The 20728-nt window shown below is 46.2% G+C and overlaps 1 protein-coding gene across 2 annotated transcripts in view; it reads right to left on the bottom strand.

The window, feature by feature from the left end:
- The window catches only part of LOC117496457, a 92241-nt gene that overhangs the window by 23576 nt on the left and 47937 nt on the right, over nucleotides 1-20728 (bottom strand). For both annotated transcript variants that reach the window (XM_034148132.1, XM_034148133.1), the window contains 4 exons: nucleotides 14442-14486; nucleotides 13883-13969; nucleotides 605-646; nucleotides 295-384 (listed from right to left, as the gene is read on the bottom strand). In XM_034148132.1, the coding sequence (XP_034004023.1) occupies nucleotides 295-384; nucleotides 605-646; nucleotides 13883-13969; nucleotides 14442-14486 (264 nt within the window). The remainder of the gene's footprint in view (nucleotides 1-294; nucleotides 385-604; nucleotides 647-13882; nucleotides 13970-14441; nucleotides 14487-20728) is intronic.

Genomic DNA, 20728 nt, shown 5'->3' with positions numbered 1-20728 from the left:
AGATGGACACGGCTAACAACATTTCTAACGTGAACAAGCATGATCTACATGATGGACATATTCCCCCTGCTGTTCAGACACTCAGTTAAGGTATCGAGAAAGAACGGGTTGAGAAACGTCATAATGCTTTAAAGTCTGATAAGTATCATCTAAAGGGAAATGTGCATCACATTGAAGTTAGATATATGGACGAGGCACACATTGTTATCAGCACTGCAGATATGTTAGTGTTAAATAAAACTGATATACTCTGAAGGAAATGAAAGCTGGAAAGGTTCAGAAACTGAGTCTTACTGTTTGAAAGAAAAAGGGAAATCCATGGAGCGAGCACTCATCATGGACACACAGCTCGATGCAGGAGAATCTTCTCTCATCTTCTCAGGACTGAATTTAGATCAGCGTTGACGGACAGGAAGAAATGTTAGGAGTTTATATATTTGTACTTAAAGAGACCCTCAATGAGCCTTTTAGGTGTTTGGCCTCTCAATGCATATTCTGCTATCACTTGTTTTTATTTGTGAACATTCTTTATTTATTTGATCAATAAATCAATGAAAAACAACTCATTCAGGTTTCCCCGATAACAATCAGGAGAAGTAAATACCTGGAGAAGAAAGGTCCAAGTCCACAGGACAAGAGGTCCTCCCTATAAAAGGAGAAGAAATAATGACAGAAGTTATTTTATTCCTACAGTTCTATTTCGTATATGGCTTCGCCCTCTAAGGCTATCGCTATTGGGTAATCCCCCTGCGCACCCGCGCAGCACTGAAACACTTGTAGTCCACGCCCGCCCGCAAGGTGGGCCCCACCCTTGGGCTCCCTTCCGGTATAAATAGGAAGGAGGCCCGACAATCTGCTCCCTCTTTTTCTTCAGCACCCCGTTACTGAAGCACAAGAGACACTTCGATTACAGAGAACATGAGTAACAATTGTGTGAGAGATTGTCCCTCATGTGGCTCTGGATACATCATGAGCTACGACCAGCACACGGTATGCGAATCCTGCCTGGGGTCAGAGCACGCGTACGCGGCTCTCAGCCAGCAGGTCGCATGCACACACTGTGCCCGTCTCCCCTCGGACGACAGGAAGCGAAGAGCGGACGCTCTCGCTGCTACGGCCGAGGAGGACGATTGGCCCGTCCAGGCTTTCGAGCCCGTGGACGGCAGCCTCATGTCCCTGGAGCCGAGTGCCGGGCAGGAGTCGGACGACGACTGCAGAGGTCTCCCCGTTCCCCTAGCTCAGAGCCACAGAGAGAGGTGTGCTCCGGACGACATGGCCGGAGTTTTTTCGCGGGTGCAGACGGTCACGAGTGATCCGATCTGGCCACGCTTCCCCGCCATCAGGAGGTACCAGGAGGGGGCGGCGGCGAATCCGAGGACCCTGAAGGCTCCGGTGGCCACATTTGTTCCCCTCACCAAGGTGGAGGGGTTCACAGATGCTGGATTCCCAGCCACCCCTTCTCTGGAGCCGAGCCTGACGGCGTTTTTTGGGGTGAGGCAGGCCAACATGATCGCCGGACGGCGCCCTACGTTGGCCTCCCCCAGGGACCAGTATGTCGCCCGCCAGGCAGACCGGGTGCACCATCGCGCTGCTCTCCAACTCGGTGGTGACGCTGGTGGAGCGATCCACCACCTTGGCCGCTGATGACGCGGAGGAGATCAGCAAGGCGTCCGTCGCTGTCTCCCAGGCAAGGATCGCCGTGTGGGTGACGCAGATTCAGCGCCACCTCTGGCTGCAGCAGGCGTCTGTTACGGAGACGGCCAGGAAGGTGCTACTGGACGCTCCAATCAGCCCGGACGGGCTGTTCGGACCCCAGTTCCACGCCATGGTGGAGTCCATGAAGGCGGCTGCAGAACAGGCGGACAACATCCGCCAGCACGTCAGCTGGCTCCAGCCTGCTGGGCGGCCACAGCGGCACCAACGCCCGCAGCAGCCGCAGCAGCCGCAGCGTCCAACCCGGCCACAGCGGCGTCAGCGCCTGTCGGCGGTGGCAGGGGCTCCGCCCCGCGTCCCCGCCCCGCGTCTCCGCTCCCCCGCCACCCCAGAGACGAAGGGGTCTCCCGGCGGTGAGTCAACGGGGAGTGAGGCACTCCCGCTCTGTGTCTGCTCCACGAGAGCCTCCGAGGAAGCAGAGCCGTTTTTGACGTGTTGGGGGGGGTTGTGAGGAAAATAAAATGGGTTCATTTTCAAACTTTTTGTCTGAGTCATCAGTATCAAGTGTTTCTCACATATCCTCCACTCTGTGTAAACCAGCTGTCTATAACCTATCGGTTAGTAGCCAGCAGGGTTCGTTGTAAAAGCCTGCAGTTTTTAATCTATCGGTTAATAAACTGCAGAGTTCGCTAACTAAGCCAGCTGCCACCAATCTGTTGATTAGTAGACAGCAGGGCTCGCTGCAGAAGCCTGCTGGTTTTAACCTATCGGTTAATAAACCGCAGAGCTTGCGGCATTCCTCTGTCCGAGATATGCCTCCTACACACGGTCATAATAAACCCATGAGTGCCTTTATAACGCCTCATGTGAACAGCACTGCATACACCTCCATTCATCCCCTGAGCGTGTACACGCCTCATGATGAGAACCGGAGTGAAACGCAGCGTGTGGAGGCTCCCTCACAGCCCTTTCGCTCCAGGCCCACCTTGGGTTGCCTCACGGGCAGCGGCGGCGAGGGCTCTGACGCAATGTTGCCAACTCCATAGTAAGGAAAGTAGCTATTGGCTGTCCGAAAAGTCACCAGAAGTCCCTAAATGACGTCATCGCCTAATTTGCATATCCTGTAATGGCGGTAAAAAAACGTTCCACCCCCTTCAAGGATCAAAACTTGAAACCATCAGAGTAAATCCAGACGACAGTAGATCAGAAATGTCTCTATTAGAAAAAGTAGAATCTCCCTTACAATAAAGGCAGTATAGTATGCCCGTGTGTCATCTCCAATAAATGGCTTCAACCATCCTTTAAACTCAGGGTTTGATTCCCACTCCTTTCTGTACTTTTGTGAATACAGTTTACTTAGAGACTGTGACATGATGACCTACGTGGATGTGTGCCTCTCTGTGACAGAGAGGCACACACACAGTGGACGAGGTGATTAAGTGACTGTTACATTTAAATCCGGCTCAAAACCAGGACGGCTTGGCAGTTGGCGCATGCACCATTTATTTGCAGTCTCGACCTATGGTCTTGACGCGGGAGAGTGTGACTGTCTCCTCTCTGCTCTGACTGCAGCTGAGCTGCTGCGGGAGGCAACTGAGCGCCTGTGAGTACTATGGGAGGGCAGAGGGGCTCACGGCAGCACCCGCAGCTCGTTAACTGCAGAACAATACGTGAGTCTCCAAACACCAGAAAAGTCCTTAATAACACCATTACAAGTCGTTAGATTAGTCGTTAGTCGCTTTTGACAAAAATAAGTAGCTGGAGTGTTTGGAAAGCCGCCAAATTTAACAACAAAGTCGCCAAGTTGGCAACACTGCTCTGACGTGGCTCGTCGCCATGACGATCACAACACATCTCGAGCATGTGCGCCCGCTCTCAGAGTGTTTCTCAGAGTGGCAGCGCGTGTGTCTGATGGACAGATGGATGAGCAGGCTGATCAGCAGAGGGTACACCCTGCAGTTCGCCTCTCCCCCCCACAGTTCAATGGGATACAGGAAACACTACTGTCATCCCAGGAACAGTGTCTTGCGCTCCAGGCAGAGCTGCGGGAACTCCTGTTCAAAGAGGCTATTTCCAGGGTTCCTCAAGGGGAAGAAAATCAGGGGTATTACTCCCGCTATTTTCTTGTCCCGAATGAGAGAATGAGACCCATCCTCGATCTGTCAGCTTTCAACAAGGCAATAATGAAAAGGCCTTTTCACATGCTGACGATCAGACAGGTGCTGGAGTGTGTTCACCAGGGAGACTGGTTCACATCTATAGACCTGAAGGATGCATACTTCCACGTACCCATCATCCCAAAACACAGGAAGTTCCTGCGTTTCTCATTCCAGGGAATATCGTACCAGTACAACCGTCTGCCGTTCGGATATTCTCTGGCTCCTCGCACTTTTTCAAAGTGTGTAGAGACGGCGCTGCAGCCGCTACACAGAGGAGGGATGAGAGTACTATTTTACCTGGACGACCTGCTATTGCTGGCTCGCTCCAGGGAGGAAGTTGCTTTACAGACGGTACAGCTCGTATCACATCTGTCAAAGCTGGGTTTCGTAATAAACTGGAAGAAGAGCTGCCCTCTTCCCTCCCAGAGTATTATTTACCTGGGTGTGGAATTGAACTCAGCCCGCATGAGAGCGCGACTCTCACAGCAGAGAGTGGAGGCACTGACAGCTCTTCTCCGACGCGTCACACCTTGCAGCGTGGTGACAGCCCTCTCCGTGATGCAGCTGCTTGGCATGATGGCAGCTGGTCACGTGGTGATTCCCCTGGGTCTCGTTCACATGAGGAGACTCCAGAGGTGGTTTATTCGCCTGCGCATCGACCCCGTGCGACAGAAGAGGCGCATGGTGGCCATCCCTCCTTCCGTGGGTTCAGACTTAACCTATTGTAAAAGTCCCCACGTCCTGTCAGCGGGTGTGCCCCTGGGCAGAGTTACGTCACACATCTCGGTGTTCACAGACGCATCTCTCTCAGGGTGGGGAGGAACGTGTATGTCGCAGGCAGTGGGGGGACAGTGGCCGGCTCACATGTCCCTCCACATAAACGTGCTGGAATTGCTCTCCGTACGGAGAGTAATCCAGCATTTTGCCCCGTTGCTGTGGAATCAGCATGTGTTGATTCGCACAGACAACAAAGCCGCGGCAGCTTACATCAATCGCCAGGGCGGAGTACGCTCAGCGCAGCTTCTGAACACAGCCAGGCCGCTGTTGATCGGGGCGCGCGCACACTTGATCTCCATCAGAGCAATGTATGTTCCCGGCGAACTGAACAAAGGGGCAGACCTCATGTCCAGAGGAGGTCCTCGCCAGGGGGACTGGAGCCTCTATCCCGAGCTGGTCTCCCAGGTATGGAGCCGGTTCGGGAGAGCAGAGGTGGATCTGTTCGCCGTACGCGGGAACGCGCAATGCGCCCTCTGGTTCTCCCTGAAAGCGCAGGACCACCTCCCCCTGGGGGTGGACGCGTTCACACATCGACCGTGGCCCAGGGGACTGTTGTACGCTTTCCCACCAGTCCTGCTGATCCCTCGGTTCCTGGACCGAGTGCAGGAGGAGCGACTGTCAGTGATCCTAATTGCCCCGGAGCGCACGGGCGCTTCCTGGTTTCCATGCCTACAGCGTACGCTGTCAGGCAGACCGTGGGAAATTCCGTGGCGCTGGGACGCTCTCTCGCAGGTCGAGGGAGCGATCAACAGTCACCCTGTGATAGGCCAGCACTTATGGGCATGGCCCCTGAACGGGAACACTTAGAGGGGCTGGGCCTCTCTCAAGATGTTGTACGTACCATTCAGGGAGCCAGGGCCGCGTCTACCAGAGCGTCCTACACAGCCAAGTGGACAGCGTTCCAGCGTTGGTGTGTAGGAAAAAGCCTGGACCCCATTACGTGCCCCCTGCCGCACGTGCTGTCATTCCTCCAGCTGTTGTTGGACAGGAATTTGGCCTTCAACACAATCAAGGTATATGCTGCTGCCATATCATCTTGTCACGTGGGTTTCGGGGTCGGGACGGTGTTTAGTCACCCCCTGACGAAACGTTTTCTGCGAGGAGTACGGAGACTCAGACCTGTGTCACGCGCACTGGCGCCTCAGTGGGATTTGGCTTTGGTGTTACGCGCACTAAGCAAAGCCCCATTTGAACCTTTAGATCAGGTTCCCCTTAAACTGTTATCAGCCAAAGTAGTACTACTTTTGGCTCTAACATCAGCTAAAAGGGTGAGTGATTTGTCTGCTCTCTCTGTGGCTCCGTCATGCCTCCGGATCCAAGGAGATGGCAGTTCAGGTGTTTTACGCCCTAACCGGGCTTCATGCCTAAGGTCATCAAAAACTCTTTTAGGTCAAGAGTGATCACCCTGGATGGCTTCTTTCCCCCTCCTCACAGGTCGGAGGAAGAAGCCACGTCTCATCTCCTCTGTCCTGTGTGCGCGCTGTCCTGCTATGTGGTGCGCACGGCTGCCTTGTGCCGTTCTCAGCGCCTGTTTGTGCATTACAGAGAGCGCTCGATTGTCTGCACAACGGCTGTCACACTGGCTGTGTGAGGCTGTGTCACAGGCATATGTCTCCTCTGGGGTGGATCCCCGGGAGAACATCAATGTGCACTCCACCAGAGGAATTTCCTCCTCCACGGCTTTGCACGGAGGAATGTCAGTGGAAGACATTTGCACTGCTGCATCTTGGTCTTCCCCCTGTTCATTTATTCAATTGTATTTGAGGGATGTCTCCCATTCCTCTCTGACACACCCTGTACTGAGTGTCCTGTCAGAGTGAGTGACGTCAGGGACCCAGCTGTGCGCCTCTCTCCTGCCTCTCGGCACGCGGAGAGCGGCCCTTTTTCCCTCTTATGAGAGGGATGTTTCCTTTTTTTCCTCTGACACATTTTGTACGGAGTGTCTTGTCAGAGTGAGTGATGTCAGGGACCCAGCTGTGCTCTCTCCTGCCTGTCTGCACGCAGAGAGCTGCCCTTGTTCCCCCTCTTTTTGTCGCTGGGCAAAGTGTGACCTTCGTCTCTACTTTCTCACAGCGGCAGGTATGTATTATTCCCAGCCTTCGTCCCCTCATGGAAAATATTCATGATATGCTATATTCCAGGGACTGTGATGCGCCATTCGCATGGCGCAATAGGCATGGGTTATTATCAGAGCAGGTGTGTCTGTGCTTCTAGTACCGGGCGGACCTAGTGGGGCGCAGACTACATCTTGCTTCGCCCTTAACCCAATAGCGATAGCCTTAGAGGGCGAAGCCATATACGAAATAGAACTGAAGTTACCTACTGTAACTCCAGCTTCTATGAGTATTGGCGTAGCCCTCTAAGTTCTGGGCCCCACTGGCTCCACGAATAGCTGAAGAAAAGTTGTTTTGTGTGGGAGCAGATTGTCGGGCCTCCTTCCTATTTATACCGGAAGGAAGCCGGGTGGGGCCCACCTTGCGGGCGGGCGTGGACTACAAGTGTTTCAGTGCTGCGCGGGTGCGCAGGGGGATTACCCAATAGCGATAGCCTTAGAGGGCTACGCCTATACTCATAGAAGCTGGAGTTACAGTAGGTAACTTCAGTTCTTCTGCTTTCTTGTGGTATTTCTTATAATTAAACATAAATTAAAACGTGTTATTATCCCAGTGTGTTGACTTCACACTGCTTTCATCAGCATGTCCAATCTGACCACTTCGAGTTTTAACTGGTTACATTGGCGCAACATTTACTATATAGAGTATTGATTGTCCTTCCTCCTTATCTTCCAACCATTTGGACGCAAACTTGCATTTCCCCATAACGATGTTGTTTAACAACCGGCATAAACGGACCTTCGCGCGCTATCAAGCAGTGAGCGTGCGATGTCCTGTTCAGATGACGTCAAATCCAACGGGATGCCATAAATAAACGACACAGAATCACACTACACACCTACGCAATGATTACATTCAGGCAAACTGTAGAATACAACCTCTTTGGACAATTGATATACTTATTGAAAACAAGCTACAAAATGTAATACCTTGGAAAATGCTGTTTAATACTTTTTAATAGCCTTCATTTTCGCTAAATTGATTTATCAACTTTTAATTAGGGCTGTCAGTCGATTAAAATATTTAATCGCGATTAATCGCATGATTGTCCATAGTTAATCGCGATTAATCGCAAATTAATCGCAAATTTTTTATCTGTTGTAAATGTACCTTAGAGGGATATTTTTCAAGTTTTTAATACTCTTATCAACATATGAGTGGACAAATATGCTTTATATGTTTGTTATCATTTGAACAATGACAAATATTCTCATGAATATTAAACACAACAACCTCTGAACATTACAAATATTCGCCTCAATTCAACCTGGAACCTCTCCCATACAATAATACAATACAAAGTGTGTGTGTGTGTGTGTGTGTGTGTGTGTGTGTGTGTGTGTGTGTGTGTGTGTGTGTGTGTGTGTGTGTGAGAATGAATGTGGAGACACTGTGATGGATCGTTGGAGCTATGTGCAGCACAAGGCATATATGCTCGAACGGGAGCTGCCTGGACGCTGCAATCATGTTGCGCGCACTATCCGTGCTGAGTGTGCTGACTTTTCGTACAATGTCCCACTGTCTGGCTACCTGCATAAAGTCAAGTGCTCGGCGCAGTTGTCGGCGAAATGTCGCTCCTCTGTTTTCATTGAAACAGCTCCTTATATCCGTTAGCGCAGCTAGCTAGCACCAGATGCTAACAACAACAACAACACGTAAGGTGTGCCTCGCTCGCTCCACACATACACACACCCTCCCGGTCCTCCCGATGGCCAGTCCGGGCCTGCCGGTGAGCATGGAAGTGTGGTCTGCCACAAGCAGGCGGCAGGAGCGGGGCTGTCAGCATCAGCTTGTAGATGGTATTTTAAACTCGATGTGCTCTGAAACTACGGGGCGGCCGAGGACAAAAAATACACATGCGTTAATCTTGTTAAAATAATTAGTGGCGTTCATTTTTTTTTGCGTTAACGCGTTATTAAACTTGACAGCCCTACTTTTAATACTTTTTAAGACCCCGCGGACACCCTGTTAAAGTCTCCGGTTTGGGAACATTTTGGTTTTGCAGTTACGTACAAGGATGACGGACAAAGACAGCAGGGGGCGTGTGGCGTAGTGGATTGTCCGTAGGTGTTCGGATCAGGGGGTCACAAGTTAAAATCCCACTGCAGTCAGCATGTCGCTGTGTCCCTGGGCAAGACACTTCACCCCAAATTGCTCCTGTGGGGATTGTCCACAGTATTGAGTATGTAAGTCGCTTTGGATAAAAGCGTCTAACAAGTAACATGTAATGTAATGTAAAAGGTGGACCGAACCAAAGCTGTTTGTCGGCATTGTTCAACTAAAATTGGTTACGCGGCTGGCAATACATCAAACTGGCACACTCATTTGAAAAGGCATCACCCGAACGTGAATATCACCGGTACCAAAAGAAAAATGACTGAAGTGCAAACCCAACTCCCACTAGCATTTAAGCCTCCAACACTCGCAAAAAGTTCAGACCGAGCCAAAGCTATTACAAACGCCAAATATCCTTATGTTGCCATGTTAGCAAAGCGCTACCTGGCTGTATCTGCTACCTCTGTCCCTAGCGAGAGGGTGTTCTCCACAGCAGGAGACATTGTTAGTGCCAGCAGATCTGCCCTTTCGGCAAGCAGTGTGGACAAGTTAATCTTTCTTAAAAAAAACATGAAAAAACAATGACAAGCAAGTCCTAATGTCAAGCTGGCTGCTTAGGTACTAGTAAAGTACAGTACAGTTCAAATACAGATTATTTCAGTTCATCGAAATGCTGCACCTGAATGTTTATTTTAATATATTTTGTATTTATTTGAGTGAATACATTATTCACAGTTTAATAATTATTAAAAACCCCCAAAAAATATTTTATGTTTTGTGATCATTTTTTCTGCTGTACCGAAAACGTACCGAACCGTGACCTAAAAACCGAGGTACGTACTGAACCGAAATGTTTGTGAACCGTTACACCCCTAATAGAAACCCAGATACATGTGTTTTATGTAGCTTATATAATGTATATACAGGGATGCAAGGTAAAAAAAAAAAAAGGTGACAAGGATCCGAGACCCCCCCGACCCCACGGAATATCGGCTTTAAAATGAGGAATAACAGGATGTTAGCAGTCAGAACAACTAAAGCAGCAGTGTTAATAATAACAGAAACGCCAAAGAGTCATATCTAATAGAAATATATAAAAGCATTTATTTTAATTGTGTAGCAGTCAGTTTATAATTTTGGCAGGACTGTTGAGCATTTTGAAAATGTATTTTCATGCCTCTGTGCAAGCTTAGTCTTTCTATCTTTATAGCCACTGGTGTAAAGTAACTAAGTTCATAAACTAAAGTACTATACTTAGGTACAATGTTGAGATACTTGTTCTTTAGTATTTCAATGTTTTGCTACTTTGTTCTTCTACTCCTCTACAGTTCAAAGGTAAATGGTGTACTTTTCCTCCACTACATGTATTGAATACCATTAGTTACTTCACAGATCTGGATGAATGATGTGAAATATAATCAAGTGTTAAATCAGACTTTAGTTCCACCTGGAGTAAATCCACAAGCTACCCTGCAGTATACAAAGTCATTCAAACTAGCTGCACCTTTACCAGCTTTGAGAACACTTTCATGATCAATCATTATAAAACATATCATATATATTATTCTGAAATGGACCAATCTGCACAATGACTACTTTTACTGTCGCTACTTTCACTATATTTTGATGAGAATACTTTTCTACTTTTACTTGAGGAACATTTTGAATGCAGGACTTTTACTGTAACAGAGTATTCCTACACTCTGGTACTTCTACTTTTACTCAAGTACAAGATTTGAGTACAAGACCTGAGTACTGATACTTTTACTCAAGTACAAGATCTGAGTGCTTCTACTTTTACTCAAGTACAAGATCTGAGTACTTCTACTTTACTCAAGAACAAGATCTGAGTACTTCTACTTTTACTCAAGTACAAGATCTAAGTACTTCTACTTTACTCAAGTACAAGATCTAAGTACTTCTACTTTACTCAAGTACAAGATCTGAGTACTTCTACTTTACTCAAGTACAAGATCTATACTTATACCACCTCCGTTTATAGCCTATGAAAAAAACTATTAGAAAACGAAGGCTAAAGCTAACGTTCGCAGATAGTGACAATGTATGCTAGTTAGCTAGCTCAACGATTCCTTAAATAATATTGCAACAGAAAAACTTTTCAGTGCACATCACGCTCTGCTGCTCCAACAGGGAGCTCTGCTCTGAACACCTGAACGGCCCGTTCTAACAGCTGTTCAGTGGCGGCTGGTGGAAAATATTTTAGGTGGGGCTGTGGAAATGGTGATCAAAGAATACTAGGGGGGTCCTGGGGGATGCTCCCCCGGTAATTTTTTTTGAGAAAAGACCCCTTAAATTATGACTTCTGGTGATGTTAGAGGGGGGGAGGGGGTTGGGAGAGAGAAGGACAATTTGAGGCTTAAAAATATGAGAAGACTGATCAATACCTCCATAACTTCAGTGTGGTTAGAGCTATGAATCTTCCAAAACTTCCAAACACCTTGTCCTGGACATAGTTTCTACAGCATAAACTGTGCAACAGTACAGTATGCCCACACAAACTGCAGAACACCGGGGCTTTGGGAACACTGATTTAATTCCCATTTAACCTGTTAAGGGGCTTTTTTCCCCCGTTTTTTTTCTCACGAAACTGTGTCTCAGGGCTTCTTAAAATGTAATAAACTATTCATGTGTCCTACTCAGAGGAAACGCATCTAACTGATGATATGAACCATGTTTACCGAAACAAAACACAAGTCTCACAAGAAGCGTCTAAATGAGCCCTGAGCGAAAAAATGCTAACGCACTCTAGGTATAAATCAATCGATATACTTATCGGATATGCACAAACAAGCTTACAAGCTGAGATTCCACAAATTCTAGAAATATAAGTATCATCACTGAGCGATCAGAACTCGCGACAGGGGAAGCAAATACAGACATCACGACGTAGCTTTAGGTAGCAAAACATGGAGATATGCTCACCTTTTGCAGAATAACAATTCTGATCAAAAACGAGAAAAACGCAGCTGAAGGTTAATCCATAGGTTAATCCAATGTGTCTGTCACTTTGAAAAATGATTGATGATCCATAATTCAATTTTTATGTAAAAAACTGAGTTTTCATTAGCTGCTAATGGTAGCTTCCAGAGTGTATGACAGCTTCCTGTTTTGTCTCCTTGGATACGAGTCCAAACAACTCACAGACTGCACCGGGCGCTGACGTAGGAGCCCTGTGACTATCAGATTTGACGACGCTGATTGGCTGAAATTATGTTTCGGCGGCATAGTTTAAAGATAGCAACAGTTGGCTTCTGCTGCACTTGCTGCACTCTCGTCTGGGCGCTGTGCATAGCGCCCAGACGAGAGGGAGTAATGATACACGGACAAGGCCAGGCAGGAAACATGTGACTTATCAGTAACTTTAGACATCGTAACACAATTTTAAACAAGATTTTATTGTAGATTATACATTTTACTGATACCAATTATATAATATTGACCTTGTTTATTAAAAATAAAAATAAAAATGAAAAAGATATTTTTTAAATATATATTTTTTAATTTTTAATGTGGGAAGAGGGGGGGCGCCACTGCAGCTGTTCACCAGCGGTCCAGTCTGTGCCACAGTGACTCCGGACCACACAGTTAATATTAACGAACGCACCGTAGGTAATGTAGCTGCTGAAGCTAGACCCTCATCGCGGAGCAGCAGAGCCTCATTATACATCCATGAGCAGAGCCGACAGGCAGGAAGACTCGAGCACACAGCTCGCGCTGCATTATAATATATAAAAAAAGAACACCACGCGTGTCATGATGGCACATAACAGCTCGCGGCCGCAGATTACTCCGGGTCCCAGACCCCCCCCCATACCCCACAAATATTTTTATTGCAGATCTACATGAATCACACAAACGACCTATTTTGGATTCAAAACGGCGAATTTCGCCGAAAGGTGACAAGTTTGCATCCCTGATATATATTCAACCTTTACTCTGTATATGTGACCCGCTCCATCAAAATCAGTTGCATTGACCCGAAGACACATTTTGAGTTGTATACACTATTGGAAAGAGGAGATTCCTAGCTTTCTAATGATATCTGGATTGTTTTTGTACTCCAAATATTAAGCAACATATGTCACATTATATAATGATTGTTACCGAGTCATCACTTTGAGAAAAAGGCCTTCAAAGTTTCCTCTTCTCTGGAATCCATCGATCTGATTGGTTATTAGCAAATTATCAAAATACTACGGAGGGAACATATTGTCGTTTGGATTACTGGTCTGGGGGAGGCTCGCGAGTGTGTGTGTGTGTGTGTGTGTGTGTGTGTGTGTGTGTGTGTGTGTGTGTGTGTGTGTGTGTGTTTGTGTATTTTTGCATTTGTGTGTATTGTGTTTGTTTCCCGGGGAAAACACTCACGAGAAACACCGGCTGTTGTTATGCCTGCTGTGACGTTACGTTACTCCGTTCTCCGCTTGTAATTATGCCGTTACAAGCTTCAAAGTTGTATTTATCATCTGAATTTGACGAAACAAGTTTAATATTCTGAAAGCCAATACTTTGTTTATTTGAAATCAGATGAAAACAAACTGTAACGGACCCTGCCGTGTTATCTATGATTACTATACGCCTTGCATTCATAATGTCAGCGGAGGGAGGGGGAGCGGCGCTGAGGAAGAGCAGGGTGCGAGTGAGAGCTGTCATCTTCCCTTTACAAGCTTCAAACATGTATTTATCGTGTGATTTTGGAAATAAAAGTTTCATATTCTGAAAGCCAAGACTTTGTTTGTTTAAAATCAAACAAAACACCCGAACCCCGAAAAACTCGTTTTTTACACAAATCCACGTTTATTTTGAAATGAGCCGTTGAGACTTCCGACTGATTTCGATAGAGCGGGTCACAAATGTTCATTCACCTGTTAAAGTTCAGAGTTTATCTCATGTCATTTTTGGTTTTTATGATTCATACTATTACTATTCCATATATTTCCATAATCTGAAGAAAAATCGCATCACATTTAAATAAATAACAAGGACTAGGCAAATAGATATAAATCAACAATGCAGGCAAAGTAAAGTAGTGTTAAATGATAGTTTTACTCTCAAGACAATTCAGCTCAAAAGGTTCTGTTGACCTACATATACATGGACTCTTACCGTATGAGAGCAATCGATTCTTCCATTGACTCCAACTTCCTGAGCACACGTCTCTTTGCACGAGATTCTTCTGTTTCCTCCTCAGTCCTGCAGAGATGGAGCGTTGACAGACAGGTGGAAGGTTCAGGAGCTTACTGACTAAAAGATGGTGTTACAAATGTCCTCTCATAGCAAAACATGTTTGACAAAGGAGGTCAGCTGGACTAGTGTTTCTCAAATGGGGGTGTGTGTACCCATCGGTGCACTTTGGAGTACTGTGGAGGGGCTGAGAGATTAAAGAAGAAGTTACATTACATGTTTCTTTGGTTATTTATGATTTTTAAACTCATCAAAACCTTAAAAACATATTTATTTTAAGTAATTAAACTAGGAGGAGGAGGAGGAGGAGGAGGAAGAGGAGGAGGAAGAGGGGAGGAGAGGGGAGGAGGAGGAGGACGTTTTTCTAAAGACCAAATCTTCATTTTGAAAGTCAAAATTGAATGTAAAAGTATTCCTGTTTAATAAAGTAGAAAAACAACTCATTCAGGTTTCCCTGATAACAATCAGGAGAAGTGAATACCTGCTGGCGATGTTAGGTCCATGGTCAGGGGGCGAGAGGCGCTGCCTGTAAGAGGAGAATAAATAAAGACAGAAGTTATTTTATTCCTACAGTTCTTCTTCTTTCTTGTGGTATTTCTTAATGAAACATCAATGAAAACGTGTTATTATCCCAGTGTGTTGACTTCACTCTGCTTTCATCAGCATGTCCAATCTGCCCACTGATAACACATAGAAACCAGATACCTGTGTTTGATGTAGCTTAGTATATATATTCAACCTTTACTCTGTATATGTGACCTGCTCCATCAAAATCAGTCGCATTGACCCGAAGACACATTTTGAGTTGTATACACTGTTGGAAAGAGGAGATTCCTAGCTTTCTAATGATATCAGGATTGTTTTTGTACTCCAAATATTAAGCAACATATGTCACATTATATAATGATTGTCACCGAGTCATCACTTTGAGAAAAAGGCCTTCAAAGTTTCCTCTTCTCTGGAATCCATCGATCTGATTGATTATTTGCAAATTATCAAAATACTACGGAGGGAACATATTGTCGTTTGGATTACTGGTCTGGGGGAGGCTCGCGAGTGTGTGTGTGTGTGTGTGTGTGTGTGTGTGTGTGTGTGTGTGTGTGTGTGTGTGTGTGTGTGTGTGTGTGTGTTGTTGTTATGCCTGCTTTGACGAAACAAGTTTAATATTCTGAAAGCCAAGACTTTGTTTAATTGAAATCAGATGAAAACAAACTGTAACGCACCCTGCCGTGTTATCTATGATTACTATACGCCAGGGGTACTCAAATACAAATCTTAAAGGTCCAAAAAATGTGTTTCAATAAGACACACAAACAGTGGAACAGTCCGACATGCAGAGCGCTGTTTGCAGTGGACATAGCGGAGAATGTTGACTCGTTGCGTTGTGGCGATGTCTCACAGATAACACAGATAATACAGATAATACATACGAAAAGTATAATTTGCTCAGAGTCCAGAGACAGTTGTGGTTCGGTCCGGATCCGGACCGGAGTCCGGACTTTGAGGATGCCTGCTATACGCCTTAGGCCCCAGCCCCACGGTAGTTTCCGTTACCGTTTTGTGTCATATAGACCGTTCGGCCACACTAGGACGACAGAATATGGCAGTAAACGACTACGGTAACGATAACGGGTCCCAAGGTGGATAGAACGCCATACGCAACGCTCTGGGGGGTCCAACGGCTCTGTGTGTAAGCCTCTATACAATCATTTTCTGATAATGATGACGCAATAGCCCCACCTCTCCCCACCTCTGCTGCTCACCCAGGGCCGTGGGAAGTAGGGGTGCTGAGGGTGCTGCAGCACCCCCTGGTGGAGGACAGGGGATCTGCACTTCCACAAGATTAAATACAATTAAAACTGCGGTCACAGACGTGCACGCAGTTGTGGGCGGGCCTTCGCCTCCGAGCGCCCGTAGGGGAGGGTCGCCGGTCGTCCCGGCGCACAGGAGAGCCGCGCGAGTCCTCCGAAATGAGGCGTCCCGGAGTCCCAGGTCCTCCGGCAGCGACCCGGAAACGGATGTGGGCGCGCCGCCTGGAAGGAAATCTTATTTCTGTAAAGGCTCGTCGAGGATCGATTATCGCGGAGGCTGTCTGGAGGAGCAGTAACCGTGGCGTGTGGTGCAGTGGGTTGTGCAGACTTTCTTCCCTTTACCGTTTGTTTACTCAATCAACGCATGTCCTCAGGATATTAGGCTATGTATATTTTTAATACAACTGCTTTAATTGTGAGCCGACATTTACAGTGACAACAGCTGCTGAGGCCAGTGCAGAAAGCAGAAGACTGTGTATAATATATATCACTCAGTAATATAAGTAACAGGCCGACATTACACACTGTATTTGTATGCTTTAGAGATATCTACAAATAAACAGTTGAAATTTTTCATGAAACCAAATAGTGTAAATCGTGAAAAATGGTATCTTCTCTGTTAGCTCTCGACTGCCCCGATTGAGCTAGCAACTTTTTCATTCCCAATTCAGCATGGCTGTGGATATGGGCATAATTTGTCCTTGACTGGAATTTGTCCGATCATTTCCCTAAGAGCAGTGTGCAAAAATGTGCTCAAAATGCATGACAAACGGCCATCTTTCAAAATGGCCATTTTTCTTGGGGGCGGGGCTAATGAAACGCCTTTTGAAAAATGTGTGCCATGATAATAGCAATGTGTATACAGCGTTTCATGAATATCGGGAAAACTATATGCGATTAGTTTGGAGTAACCCCTAACCCTAACCCTAACCCTCGTCAAAAATGGTACATTCTCTGTTAGCTTACGACCGCCCCGATTGAGTTAGCAACTTCTTCATTCCCAATTCAGCATGGCTGTGGATATGGGCATAATTTGTCCTTGACTGGAATTTGTCCGATCATTTCCCTAGGAGGTGTGAGCAAAAATGTGCTCAAAATGCATGACAAACGGCCATCTTTCAAAATTGCCATTTTTCTGGGGGGCGGGGCTAATGAAAAGCAATTTGAAATATGTGTGCAATCATAAGAGCAATGTGTATACAGCGTTTCATGAATATCGGGTAAACTATATGCGATTAGTTTGGAGTAACCCCTAACCCTAACCCTAACCCTCGTCAAAAATGTTACATTGTCTGTTAGCTTACGACTGCCCCGATTGAGTTGGCAACTTTTTTATTCCCAATTTAGCATGGCTGTGGATATGGGCTGAACTGGTCCTGGAGTGGAATTTTTACGATCATTTCCCCAAGAGCAGTGTGCAAAAATGTGCAGAAAATGCATGAAAAACGGCCATCTTTCCAAATTGCCATTTTTCTGGGGGGCGGGGCTAATGAAAAGCAATTTGAAATATGTGTGCAATCATAAGAGCAATGTGTATACAGCGTGTGGTGAATATCGGGAAAACTATATGGGCGTAGTTTGGAGTAACCCCTAACCCTAACCCTCGTCCAAAATGGTACATTCTCTGTTAGCTAACGTCCGCCCCGATTGAGCTAGCAACTATTTTATTCGCCATATAGCATGATGTTGGATATGGGCTGAACGTGTCCTGGACTGGAATTTTCCCGATCATTTCCCTAGGAGGTGTGAGCAAAAATGTGGTTAAAATGCATGAATAACGGCCACTTCTCAAAATGGCCGACTTTCTGGGGGGCGGGGATAATGGAAGCCATTTGGAAATATGTCCGCAATTCCATGAGGAACGTCTGTGCCAACATTCGGGTAGTTGGGAGAAACTATATGTGAATACCGCACAATAGGGGGCGCTACTGAGCTGATTTCACAAAACGCACGATTTTATTGTACATTCTGGAAAAGGTCCTGGGCTGTGACGTCTGTCCCAAGTTTCACGTCCGAAGGTCATTTTAGCGAATTTGTGCTATTTAAATCGTCGAACATGCCACATTCTCTGTTAGCTTACGAGCACCCCGTGTGAGCGGTCGACAATGCGTTTCTGAATTTAGCATCACATTGGATATGGGCTGAACTTGTGCTGGATTGGAATTTTTCCGATCATTTCCCTACGACAATAGTTTGCAAAAGCGCCTAAAACGCACATTTTCCAAAATGGCCGACTTTATGGGGGGAGGGGCTAATGGAAGCCATTTTGAAATATGTCGGCAATTCCATGAGGCATTTCTGTGCCAAGACTCGGGTCGCTGGGAGAAACTATATGTGACTACATCGTCGAACATGCCACATTCTCCATTAGCTTACGAGCACCCCGTGTGAGCGGTCGACAATGCGTTTCTTAATTTAGCATCACATTGGATATGGGCTGAACTTGTGCTGGATTGGAATTTTTCCGATCATTTCCCTACGACAATAGTTTGCAAAAGCGCCTAAAACGCACATTTTCCAAAATGGCCGAATTTATGGGGGGAGGGGCTAATGGAAGCCATTTTGAAATATGTCGGCAATTCCATGAGGCATGTCTGTGCCAAGACTCGGGTCGCTCAAAGAAACTATATGTCACTACCGCACAATAGGGGGCGCTACTGAGCCGTATTTGCAAAAACGCACGATGTTTTTGGATAGTCTGGAGGAGGCCGTGGGCTGTGACGTGTGTTCCGAGTTTAAAGGCCGTAACTGTATTTTCCCGCTACTTATGGGTCGGTAATGGTTTTTAACCCTTCGATTTCGACATAAAGCTGAATAGGTCACGCCCACTTCCGTCATTGGTTGCGCCCCTTTAAATCTCAGTTGATACTCATCCTGCCAGTATGTGTATGACAAAATATATTTATTTCGTCTATCGGATCTTCAGGTATAAATTTGTTGTGCTTTTGGCGCCCCCTATTGTCCAAAATGAACATGCTTTTTTGTGCCTATTCCCCAAGACAGACTGAACCTTTCCACCGAAATCTGTGATATTTGGATACATTGTGGATGAATTAGGAGCATTTATGTCTAAGCCACACCTTTTTGCTAATACGTTGCGATTGATGTCGGCCACATTTTTCCACACGTCGTGCTCATGTTCTACGGTAGTGTGTGTGACCCTTCACTGATGCTGTACACTAAGTTTGGTGTTGAAAAGCAAAAAATTGAAATTGTAGTTAATATTTCACTGTTTTTCACATTATGCTAATTTAAAAAAAATCAAAGTAGGCGGAGCTTAGGGATATGAGAGGATAATATGTAGAGCTGCTCCGCCCGGGTAAGTGTGCAAAATGTCAGGTCCATCCGAGTTACGCGGCGAATGTATGTACATTTTTCTAAAACTGAATTTTCACAGGTGGCGCTAGAGAGCATGTCGGAAATTTTGCAACCATCGAATCCAGAATGTTAACATTTTCACCCGTCCTGCCGGCGTTGCCAAATGTCGCTACGTGAACAGTGTGGGAACCCCCTCAAAAACAGGTCCAAAGCGCAGATCAAGGAAAATGAGAATAATAACACCCACGATTTCAATAGGTCTTCGCACACTTCGTGCTCAGGCCCTAATAAGAATAAGAATAACACGAAGAACAATAGGTCTTTGCACTTCGTGCTCAGGCCCTAAATAGGTCTTTGCACTTCGTGCTCAGGCCCTAAATAGGTCTTTGCACTTCGTGCTCAGGCCCTAATAATAACAAGGAAAACAATAGGTCTTCGCACACTTCGTGCTCAGGCCCTAATAAGTAAAGATAACACCTGTCGTAGCCCATTCTTGTGGGATATCTAAAACTGTGCCACGTCAACAGGGATCCGCTTCTTGACTCACACGTTAAAAACCATCCAAATAAAGCTCTGTAGGCGCTGATTTCTTTGCCTTCCTTGGCCGATTTATTTACTTCCATACATTTAAACAAACAAAATAAACAAAATGATCAGTGTAACGTGAGGTCAAAGACTGTTCCGATTCCCCGTTCATTGCTGGAGACGATTTCCACCTCACGCTCAGTCCCACCCCTTCCTTATATAACAGGTGTGGCTCGCAATAAATCAAATTTTTCCTCCGAATATTTAATTCGGTACGAATACATAAATGGAAAGAATATATTAAGATTAGGGCTGTCAAGTTAACGCGTTAACGCAAAAAAAATTAAAATTAACGCCACTAATTATTTTGAACGCGATTAACGCATGTGTATTTTTTGTCCTCGGCCGCCCCGTAGTTTCAGAGCGCATCGAGTTTAAAATACCATCTACAAGCTGATGCTGACAGCCCCGCTCCTGCCGCCCGCTTGTGGCAGACCACACTTCCACGCTCACCGGCAGGACCGGACTGGCCATCGGGAGGACCGGGAGGGAGTGTGTATGTGTGGCGCAAGCGAGGCACATCTTACGTGTTGTTGTTGTTGTTAGCATCTGGTGCTAGCTAGCTGCGCTAACGGATATAAGGAGCTGTTTCAATGAAAACAGAGGAGCGACATTTCGCCGACAACTGCGCCGAGCACTTGACTTTATGCAGGTAGCCAGACAGTGGGACATTGTACGAGAAGTCAGCACGGATAGTGCGCGCAACATGATCGCAGCGTCAAGGCAGCTCCCGTTCGAGCATAGCAGGGATCGTTGTTAGCTTCTGCTGCGCTAACGGATATAAGATTGAAGCTGTTTCTACAATAATGTGGAGGAGTCCTCTCCTGTCAGACTGAGAGGCTCAGTGAGGTAAAGGACTCTGAGGGTTTAGATAGTTCACTTTAGTCTAAGTTATCCCAGTGGGTCTCAAACGGTTTGGTCGCAATTTATGTAAACAAATATTTCCAAGGCACACCTTTATAATTATTAGGATAAACAAAAACAGGTTTGAAATCATTTCAATGTATACTAAAGGACAGTAAACCAAAAATATCGTTTAAAACTGGAGATATTA

Source organism: Trematomus bernacchii, unplaced genomic scaffold (genome assembly GCF_902827165.1).
Source record: "Trematomus bernacchii unplaced genomic scaffold, fTreBer1.1, whole genome shotgun sequence".
Taxonomy (NCBI): domain Eukaryota; kingdom Metazoa; phylum Chordata; class Actinopteri; order Perciformes; family Nototheniidae; genus Trematomus; species Trematomus bernacchii.
This window is presented reverse-complemented; position numbering and strand designations above follow the sequence as displayed.